The 11,107-nt window shown below is 46.2% G+C and overlaps 1 protein-coding gene across 1 annotated transcript; it reads right to left on the bottom strand.

Moving 5' to 3' along the window:
* LOC106586502 (uncharacterized) lies at window positions 1–11,107 on the bottom strand. Its single transcript, XM_082969230.1, has 10 exons — window positions 10,982–11,107; window positions 9,936–10,045; window positions 9,443–9,499; window positions 6,851–7,058; window positions 6,299–6,375; window positions 4,997–6,213; window positions 3,134–4,964; window positions 1,642–2,120; window positions 888–995; window positions 1–765 (listed from the first exon to the last, which is right to left on the bottom strand). Exons 2-10 carry the CDS (start codon window positions 9,961–9,963, stop codon window positions 763–765), a joined length of 4,008 nt encoding a protein of 1,335 aa, XP_082825356.1. The 5' UTR covers window positions 9,964–10,045; window positions 10,982–11,107; the 3' UTR covers window positions 1–762.

The following is an 11,107-nucleotide window of genomic DNA, read 5'->3' as shown; positions in this document are numbered from 1 at the left end:
TCATTTACTGGTTTCCTTTAATAATCAACATATTATGTACAAAGCCAGCCAAATAATATTCTACTACTGATCACGGAAATTCTAAAATGTATTTGTCATTAAAATAGCTAAAGATTACATCAGTTAATATATAGAGAAGAAGTGACAAAACATTTAGAGTGGATCCTACAAAGACCTGATAAGTTTGTCTTCTCAATGGAGAGACCTGGTCGGTCTGCCCGTCACTAAAGACACACCTGACCATCATATTACTGATGTGTGTATTTGTGTGCCCGTGCGTGCCGAGGGCAGACCGAGCAGTTCACTTAATTACAGGTTAAAATGTCACTAAAGGAACCATGAGGTGGAAATATTATTACTGAACACAATAAAAAAGAAACAGAAGTTTAACATTAGAAAGGGTTGACAAAACATTGAAAATATGTTCCTATATCATTTTGCTTCAGTCATTGTCCAGAGAGCTCTGTCTGAGCAACGTGTAGAAGCTAGGGATAACCACACTGTACACACTGCAATCTGTCCAATGACACACAAGAACACTCAGGCCAGTCTGTCCAATGGGACACAGTATCACTGACGTTTCAAACACTTCCCCAGACAGCTAGAATACTGGTAGGAGGGGCTGGGGAGGGAATGATTATCCAGAGAACAAGGGCTGGCAGTATCTGATGAGGTTCCTGCTCTATAACCACAACAACCTTGACTTCTGTCCACCTGGTGATGGTATCCATGGGGAGTACCTCTGATGCGCCCCAAAGAAAGTTACTGCGGAATAGAGAGAAAAATTAAAGTTACTAAATCACTCTACTACTCATCATTCATCTAATATGCATGAATGTTTGAATGTATGGTGGGTGAATGCTAGAATGAAGCTTGGGAGTTCTTACACTTAAGAAGCTTTTGCCACAGGGCTTCCTGTCCTCATCCTCGTCATCAGACACGTGCGGCTTCGCTACGGCCATCTCCTCTTTACTTGCCGCTATCATCTTACATTTCTACACACACAGAATGATATTAGAAACGTAAACAAATCATTGTGAACACAGTCAGAATAATACAAGAGAACACCCCAAACAACACAGTTGTCCTCACATTCGAGTCTTGTCGTGCTTGTAAACTCAAGACACTACATAAAACATCTGGAACCGGGTGACTCGTCAGTAAGATGCAGGTTCATTCTCTTCATGTTTGTAACCTTTAAGGATATTTTGTGATTTTGGCAATGAAGCCCTTTATCTACTTCCTCAGAGTCAGGTCTCTGCAACCAGTATGAAGGAAGTTAGAGGTAGTTTTGTGAGCCAATGCTAACTAGCATTAGCGCAATGGACTGGAAGACTATGGCATCTACTAGCATGCTAGCAGTTACCATAGACTTCCAGGCATGACGGTAACACTAGTTAGCAATTGCACAGTTAGCAAATTCCTTCAAACTGCATGCAGAGACATAAAAATGGTATCCACAAGATCATGACTCTGGGGAAGCAGATACAAGGCTTAATTGCCAAAATCATTACATAAAACAATACAAATGGAGCTAAAGTTTGAAACTTGCTGTAATACATCAAGGGGGGTGTCTACATCCTCAATTGATAAAGTAAATCTTTGTTATTACATACAGTACAGGTCTCTTGTAAGTCTTACCTCAGTGAGCTCCTTGATGCTGTAGATGTTGGCCTGCTGAGTCACCTTCCTCTTCACCTCCTCTATGTGGTCCAGGTTGAGGGGGGGGAGGGTTGTTTGGGGAGCCTGGCTAGGAGGGGGCTTGTTGGTGATGGTGGGGAGGGGAGCCATCTGGGGCATGTTTGACATCTGGGCCATGTTGGTGAGGGCTGCAGTCATGGTGGCAGCTTTCATACTGGCCATGGCAGCACTCATGGCCATATTGGACATGTTCATGTTGGGCATGTTCATGTTGGGCATGTTCATGTTGGGAATTCCCATGCCGGGCATGTTGAGAGGCAAGGGCAGGGGAAGAGGCAGATTCAGAGGGGTTGGGGCTGGGTTGGGCAGGGGAAGCTGGAGGATGGCCTTGGGTCTCAGACTCTCTGGAATGGGCACACCTGCTTTAGCACACATGGCTGCTGCATTGGCCTTCGCTATCTCCAGGAGCTGGTCTTTGTCTGTGAAGAGAGAAAGGGGAGAGGAAAGGGGAGAACAGACATCTGTCAACAGTGGAATTTTAGACTACATTATCACACCTAATCTGTTCTAAGGTGCCTAGAACAGCCACCATTAAACTGAGGGTACATAACTATGACAATACATTGGATTGGTGTATGTATATACGGAGTGGCTGCGGATCCAAGTTCTTTGGTACCCTCTTTCCGACAGCTAAAGGTACTAAGCTTCTGCACATGTGTGGGATTCTCTACTTTACACCCAGTCTCTGCTGTACTCGTTCAGCTGTCCAGAGAACAGGCTACTCTGGCGAATGGTGCTTGTTTAATAAAGTTCGATCAAATCTGAAACAATGTCTGCTAGATAGCATGATAGTATTCTATATAACAGAACCAAATATAATAGCATAGTATTACGTTACTGTAAGACAAAAAACACCCTAAAATATCATAAGAAACTAGGTGATGATTGTGAGAATGCTCACATTCAAGTCTAAGTTTTACTGATGAAACGTCCATGCAGCATCAATTAGTTTCATGGGGATATGCATTTAGATCTTCTTGAGCTAGCAACAGTGTCGTTCGAAGTAACCTAGTGTTGTTTTGAATTATGTACAATGAGCGAATTCTATTGCAAATTTTGTTAAACTGTAGCATACCTGTGTTTTGTTTCAATCAAAGCACATATTTTGCTTAGTGGTGCACGCGGTTGAGTTTTGGCTGCATGAGAGAAGTGCGACCATTCGCACAATCGTCCAAAAATCTCGTAAGAAATTAGGTGGTTATTTTTGTCTTACAGTAACGTTATACTATGCTATTATATTCGGTAAAACACTATCATTATGTGATCTTGCAGACATTGATTCAGCTTTCGCCAGAGTAGCCTGTACTCTGGGCAGCTGAACAAGTAGAGCACAGATTGTGTGTAAAAAAGAGAATCCTGCACATGCGCAGAAGCTTCGTAGCTTTAGCTGTCGGGAAGAGGGTTCCAAAAAACCCCATACTTGTAGTCTTACCCAGCTCAGTGAGACGAGGAGGGGTCTTGCTGGCACTGCGGCGGGTTCGAGATGTGGACCGGCGCTTGCGGAGGATGAGGATGGGTGAATGGCTTGGTTCCCGTTTCCATCGGTCGCGGCGGTCAAACGAGCGATTTCGCATGATGGGTCGGCGCCGTCGCGACCCGGACCTTCTCCTCCGGCCTGGAGAACGAGACTTGAGGCGTTTGCTCCTGTCTGTGGATTTGGACCTCTTCCTTCTGGCCGGGGAGCGGGACTTTGAGTGCTTGGCCCTGGACTTGGAACGCGATTTCCTGCGCCGTGCTGGTGACTTAGAGCGTGATCTCCTGCGCCGGACAGGACTTCTGGACTTGGACCTCTTCTTCCGTCTGGCAGGCGGGGAGACAGACTTCCTTTTCCTGGATGGGGACTTGGAACACCTCCTTCTAGAGGCAGATTTGGACTGAGAGGGAGAGGTAGACTTGGACCGGGAGCACCTCCGTGAGGGAGAGGTGGACGTCTTTCTGCCGGCAGGTGAGTGGGACTTCCTGGCAGGAGATGCTGATTTTGAGGACTGACGTTGTTTCAAGGATGATGCCTTCTTGATGGAGGATTTAGAAGATGATGCCCTGTAGCGACGATCAGCACAAACGGTCTCTGGTGAAACAGACCTGGAGATAGCATGCTCATCTGGCTCTTCTTCAGAGGAGCTTGTTGGGCTTCTTGCTCCCTTTGGATATTCTGCTGCGGAGTCATGGTCTTCAGATGGAATCTCAGAGCTGCTCTCGTCAGCCTGCCCAGCCACTGGCTTGCCCTGTATGATAGAACTGGAGGCTGCAGCCCAAGGGAAGGGCTTCCAGGGCCCTGCTGCAGCTGCTGCTACAGCCTCCCCAACAGGCTTGGTAGGTGCTTCATCATTCACAGTCTTGTCTGCAGTATGTTTGACCGATTTCAGGTCTTTGGCAGCAGACCTGGATCTTGAGCGTTCTGGGGATACGCTCTCAGATTGCCTGTCGCTTAAGACAGACCTGGATTTCGATATGTCTCTTTTGGGCGATTTTGACAGTGAACACTTGTTTCTTTTCAGGGATTTGGATTTAGGAGTACGAGACCTGTTACATGGCGATGGTGATCTTGATGGTTTACTGCGTCTTGGGGATCTGGACTTTGTCCTGCTCCGCTTTGGTGATCTAGAAAGTATTTTCTGTACTGGTGAACTGGATTTCCTGCAGCTCCTGGAGCGGGACTTGGTGTTCTTGCCGGTTGGGGATTTGGACAGTGAGCCTTTCCTGTTCCTCTTCAGGATCACGACAGAGCGGGAGCGAGTACGCTTGCCTCTCCTGACTGGAGACCGGGACCGTCGTGTCCTGGGGGGGGACCTCTTCCTGTGAGACGGGGAGCTGCTCTTGGAGCGCCGACCTCTTCTCCGGGACCGGGAATGACGGAGCCGTCTAGATTTGGAGCGTGAGCGGCGAGTCAGCCTCACAGGCGAGCGGGACCTCGAGGGTCTACCACGACGAGGGGGAGGGGTCCTGATCCTCGACCTCCTGACACGACCACGAGGCCTGGACTCAGACCGCCGCCCTCGTCTTGGAGACGGAGACAGTTTGCGGCCCCTCCTAGGGGACAAAGGAGAAGACTTGCGTCCCCACCTGGGGGACAAAGGAGACGACTTGCGTCCCCTCCTGGGGGACAAAGGAGACGACTTGCGCCTTCTCCTGGGGGACAGAGAAGGGGACTTGCGCCTTCTCCTGGGGGACAGAGAAGGGGACTTGCGTCCTCTCCTGGGGGACAGAGAAGGGGACTTGCGTCCTCTCCTGGGGGACAGAGAAGGGGACTTGCGTCCTCTCCTGGGGGCGAGGGGGCGCGCCCCCGGGGACGAGAAGGGGACTTGCGTCCTCTCCTGGGGGACAGAGAAGGGGACTTGCGTCCTCTCCTGGGGGACAGAGAAGGGGACTTGCGTCCTCTCCTGGGGGACAGAGAAGGGGACTTGCGTCCTCTCCTGGGGGACAGAGAAGGGGACTTGCGTCCTCTCCTGGGGGACAGAGAAGGGGACTTGCGTCCTCTCCTGGGGGACAGAGAAGGGGACTTGCGTCCTCTCCTGGGGGACAGAGAAGGGGACTTGCGTCCTCTCCTGGGGGACAGAGAAGGGGACTTACGTCCTCTCCTGGGGGACAGAGAAGGGGACTTACGTCCTCTCCTGGGGGACAGAGAAGGGGACTTACGTCCTCTCCTGGGGGACTTGCGTCCTCTCCTGGGGGACAAAGGTGACTTGCTTCCTCTTCTAGGGGACAGAGGAGACTTGTGTCCTCTCTTAGGAGTCAGAGAATGGGACTTAAGTCCTCTCCTAGGGGACATAGAAAGGGACTTAGATCCTGTCCTTTTAAGGGACTTAGACTGCTTCCTCTTGGGAGTCATGCTCTTTGAGAAGGATCGAGACCTGCCCCTGCTAGACACAGGCAGACCAGACAATCGCTTGGGGCTTTGTGAACGACTGCGGCTTGATCTGGACCGCTTGGAGCTTGTCGAATGACTAAGACTCGATCTGGCTCTTTTAGTGTCCGTCAGTGACTGTGACCTTGACCGTGACGGAGCATGGTTATTCACCTTTGACCTCTGCCCTGCGTTTGTCTCCTCTCTCTGGCCGCCTTGCTTGGGGATGATGTCTGGAAGCTCCTGGGTGTGACTGAAGCACCTGTCGCTCCGTGAATCTTCTGCCTTTATGACGGAGACTGTCTGTTCCTCCCTGTCAGCAGGGGGCGCCTTCTCTTCTGTCTTTCCTCGTGCATCCGCAGAGTGCTCATCTGAGGTTTGACACATTTTCAGAGATCCCTCTTTTTGGCCGAGAGTTAGGCGTAGGGAGGACACCCTTTCCTCTTGTTTGGCTTTAGACAGGATGGGAACTGCTTGCACAACCGTGCCAGCTGGCTTCTCCTCAGACTCAGAATCTGTCCCTGACATAGATTCGCTCTCTGATGGGGAGTGTAAAGGTGAGTTCTTCTCCTGCTTCTCTTCCCCTTTTCTCCTCCTCTTTTTCTTCTTTTTTCCAACATGTCTTTTGTGTTTTCTGGCTTTAGCATCACATACCTCAGGTTTATCTGCTTGGACCGGTACACAGGCATTAGCAACAAATAACTTTAGCATCTATTCATTTCCTACACCCGAACCCCGAGCCACACTCCTTACCTGTGATCAAGCCCTTTGTTGCCTCATCTTTTGTATCTGCTCCTGCATCAGAAACCACTAGGCCAGCACTCCTCAAGCTAAAAACAACAAATAAAACATTTATTATAACAGCAAATATTCACAATCGTCCCAATAGTATGAAGACAAACAAGAGCCTGTTGGCTGATTAGTGCAACATTTCTGCTGCTTTGTCTCCTATATTCCAGTCAGGAAACCATCTACAGGTGACCAGGCAACACCCTGTTCTGTATAGCACAGGTCTGGGTGTAATGGGCAGAGTCTAGCAGTGAGTGCATTCAATTATTTGGCCCATGTTGCTCTGGTGGGAGGAGTATGCGCCGGGTGAAAAGTAATTGCATTCGTTTTGGAACTGCGCTGCCTCCCAGGCGTGAGCCAGGTGCCATGCTCTGGCTGACGGCGAAGTCTTCTCAAAACAAAAGTGGCATAGGTTAAGCACGTGCACAGCAGTTAAGCTTAATCTAACTTCCTCATTGTTGTGGTTCTAACGGGAGTCGTCAAACAATGTTCTGGTTCTAATGGGAGGAGCCTCACCCTGCTCTGGTTCTGACTGGTGGCTTCTCTACGTCGGATTCTGGGACCGACTCTGAGCTGGTCTCCCGCTCTCCCTTGCCGCGTTTCTTCTTCTTCTTTTTGCCCTTGTGTTTTTTGTGCTTCTTGTTCTTCTTGTGCGGCATCTCACTTCCTTCTTTTGCAGACGTTTCCTCTAGAGTGTGTTCACTCTCTGCTGCCTCGTCCCCACCTGCACAGATTAACCAATCATATTCCTTATTTACAGATTAGCCAACCACATTCTTTAGTCACAGATTAACCAATTGATTTCTTTGTCTGGATAAATTACGAGTATGGTGAATTTCATCAGCAACATGGGACATACATTCCTAACGAAAGGTGGCCAGGAAGAGAATTGGCAACCTCTGGTGTGTGTGTCGTTGGCATTTCATGATCTAGCCAATCCAGCTCGAACCTCCAGCGGCATAGCTATAGCTATCTTGAGGTCAAGACGATAGTCTACTGAAAGCACGGCAAAGAAATGTTCACCAAACATTTACTTGCGGCAGTGTTTCCTCTAGGTTCACTTAAGTGTTGCACTGCTCCACGGCAGAATCATTTCCACCACACCAAAATAAACTTTCTAACAAATATAGTGTCAATAAACTTCTGTAAAGCACATTCACTTTTCTTGGTAAAAAGATAATCTGTCTGGGTTCAACACAGTTCTGAAGGTTATTCAGCTCTGTGAGCTGTGGCAGGCAGCCTACAACTCAAGAAACACCAGTGCCAGTGACAAGTGCACGAGTGACCCATGCTCGATACAGACACACTCTATGGCTCGAAAACACAATTCACTTGAATCACTTCAGAATGCACCTGTGCGAGAAATGGCACGCCAGGGACCAGTACGCGAGTGACCAATGCGCAATACAGAAGCTCTGCGGCGTGAAACACAATTCACTTGAATCCCCTCAGAGTGACCCTGCATGAGAAACTGCAAGAAAGGTAAGTTAGGTTGTTTGACTAACATTAGCTAGCCAACTAGTTTAACTACATAAGCTAGATATAACCTAAAAACGAACATCATTTAGCTCTATAATATTGCTGCCACAATTGTAATGGCAATTAGCTATCAAATATTCACAAGTATGTTGATGATAGAAACATGATTAACTAATGTTACTAGACTAGCAAGTTAGCTAGTTTGTTTGGAACTGTATAAAGTGCAAGCAAGATAGCTACATTTATCTGTCTTCAATTAAAAAAAATTCTCAAGTGAGTGAAATATTTCCAGCCACAGCAGCAAAAGAGAAAGGGGGAGCAGGGACAAGAGTGTCAGGTAACGTTAACTTCCCAAGCTAACGCTCAAAATTCTAAAAGATGTGCAACATAATAGTGAAGACATCAAAACTATGAACACATATGGAATCATGTAGTAACCAAAAAAGTGTTAAACAAATCAAAATATATTTTAGATTCTTCAAAGTAGCCACCCTTTGCCTTGATGACAGCTTTGCACACTCTTGGCATTCTCTCAACCAGATTCATGAGGTAGTCACCTGGAATGCATTTCAATTAACAGGTGTGCCTTGTTAAAAGTTAATTTCTGCAATTTCTTTCCTTCTTAATGCATTTGAGCCAATCAGTTGTGTTGTGACAAGGTATGGGTGGTATACAGAAGATAGCCCTATTTGGTAAAATACCAAGTCCTTATTATGGCAAGAACAGCTCAAATAAGCAAAGATAAAAAACAATCCATCATTACCTTAAGAGATGAAGGTTAGTCAAAAATGTCAGGAACTTTGAAAGTTTCTTCAAGTGCAGTCGCAAAAACCATCAAGCGCTATTATGAAACTGCCTCTCATGAGGACCGTTAGTCTTAATTTTAGATTTTTGTTAAAACCGCTGTGTCTTTGTGAAACTAAATGGATTATCTCTTTATGTGTAGTTACACTGTGAAGCATGGAGGTGGTGGTGTGATGGTGCTTTGCTGGTGACAGTGTGATTTATTTCGAATTCAAGGTACATTTAACCAGCATGGCTACCACAGCATTCTACAGCGATTCACCATCCCATCTGCTTTGTGCTTAGTGGGACTATCATCTGTGTTTCAACAGGACAATGACCCAACACACCTCCAGACTGTGTAAGGGCTATTTTTCAAAAAAAGAGTGATGGAGTGCTGCATGAGATGACCTGGCCTTCACAATCACCTGACCTCAACCCAATTGAGATGGTTGGGATGAACTGGACCGCAGAGTGAAGGAAGAGCAGCCAACAAGTGCTCAGCATATGTGGGAAATCCTTCAAGAATATTGGAAAATAATTCCTCATTAAGCTGGTTGAGAGAATGCCAAGAGTGTGCAAAGCTGTCATCAAGGCAAAGGGTGGCTACGAACTTTGAAGAATCTCAAATATATTTAGATTTGTTTAACACTTTTTTGGTTACTACATGATTCCATATGTGTTATGTCATAGGTTTGATGTATTCACTATTATTTTACAATGTAGGAAATAGTCAAATAAATTAAAACCCTAGAATGAGTAGGTGCGTCCAAACTTTTGACTGGTACTGTATATACTGCACATTTACACATGCAGCCCAAAGCGGGAGGTTTAAAAAATACTTACTAGCCGCCAAAGTTTCGGAGTATGTCTGGGCATGGGTTTCCAGTTGCTGGTGAAACTCTGATAACCAGAGAATATTCAGAAAGATATTAAATCCACCTTTTGTACTGAGTGAGGAGATCCCTCGTCATTTTAGCTGCCAGACATATTACATTTCCCAACATCTAAACTGGAAGTAGTTATTTCTAAAAGACGTGTCCACATGTATAAATAGGTGACAGCACAGCACAACCCAATCAAAGGTCTACGTCACACACGAGAAGCATTTCTCACTTGGTACAAAATGTTGATTTAATATACTTCTGAATATTTCCTAATTATTGGAGTTCTACCAGCAACTAGAAACAGGTGTTTATAAGACACCGGTGCATTCCAAATGAGAATTTAAGAAGCATTGCCAAGTAAGTGAATTTCCCGTATTTAGGTATAACCCTCTATGTGAGGATAACCATCCATCGCATTACAGGCATATTTCTATAGTAAATCTTTAACACACCTTGCCGAGTGTCCATCGCACACTCCATTTTATCAGCTCTGTGTGGGGGTGAGTGATGGCCTGAAAACCTCGGGCCCCTAGCACTGTTCTCCTGGCCCTCGTCTCTCACTCTGTAAGGAAAAACAGTACAGTTACTCCAAGGCACTCAACAGGGATGTGTTGATTAGTTGGATTCCGTTGCTAAATGTTCCATCTGTTGCAAAACCGTTTATAGGCCTACTCTGAACTGAAACCTTTTGCAACGAAAATGAGTGTTTCTATTGGACAAATTCAGGTAGGTCCTTCCTCTTTTCTTTTGTGTGGTTACTACTTTCTATAATAAACGGTTTCCATTGCAAAACGTTTTGCAACTGAATCTGACTAATGAATACATCCCTGGCTGTTTCAGAATGTCAAGACAATACAAATGAATTACATTACTACCGTTAAACAAACAGCCATGAATGTCCTCTTGGTTACACTGAGTCTGGGCACACAACAAAAAGAAACACACTGCAGCAGTATTACATAACCAATGACCCACTTACGTGCAACCTTTTTGTAATCGTCCATCTCAACTGGCAATAACGCTTGCTCGGTAACGTTAGATAAAAACAACTGTGCTGAACGCTGGCTAAGAGTTAGAAAGGTACTTTGCTGGGCAGCTACATAGCAACTAAAGTAGCCAAGTAAAGTAACGTTACCCCGCTAGCACTAACGTTAGCTAGTTGGCGTATAGTTAGCTAGCGTAGCACGCTAATGCTAGCTAGTTATCAACGGGAGGATTGTGTCGTTTTTAAACCCACCCAATGGTCCAAAAAAGTTAGCAGTCTTAAGCGTGGCAACTTTTAATACTTGAACTTTAAAATTACTAATGTAGCTAGCTAGTTAGCCACTACGGGTTATCTAACAAAGACACGCCGTATCAGCACCCGCGGCCTCATTCATTCGACTAGCTTGCTAGCAGTTGGTAGATTACTTGACTCGTCGCACAAAACCAACAATATGTATGCAGACAACCGATGCTTGCGCTAGAACACATTTGTACACCGTTTTTTTTTTTTTACCTATGTCTCCAATTCCTTGAATTTAAATAGTTAGGAAATCCAGCAACGCCTGTTTAATGGTAGTCGCCATCTTCACAGGACGCCATGATAGTTTGGGGAGACCCAGTAATCCCAGAATGCTGTCCT

Source organism: Salmo salar, chromosome 25 (assembly GCF_965601325.2).
Source record: "Salmo salar chromosome 25, fSalSal1, whole genome shotgun sequence".
NCBI lineage: Eukaryota > Metazoa > Chordata > Actinopteri > Salmoniformes > Salmonidae > Salmo > Salmo salar.
The sequence above is the reverse complement of the archived record's forward strand: the minus strand, read 5'-3'. Positions and strand labels throughout refer to the sequence as shown.

Excerpts from the sequence above, each read along its gene's own strand:
- LOC106586502 (XM_082969230.1), bottom strand. The coding sequence starts at position 9,963 with ATGGAGTGTGCGATGGACACTCGGCAAG. Across the intron at positions 2,121-3,133 it reads TCCTCGTCTCACTGAGCTGG|ACAAAGACCAGCTCCTGGAG; the intron begins GTAAGACTACAA and ends CTCTCTTCACAG. Across the intron at positions 996-1,641 it reads GCATCAAGGAGCTCACTGAG|AAATGTAAGATGATAGCGGC; the intron begins GTAAGACTTACA and ends CTGTGTGTGTAG.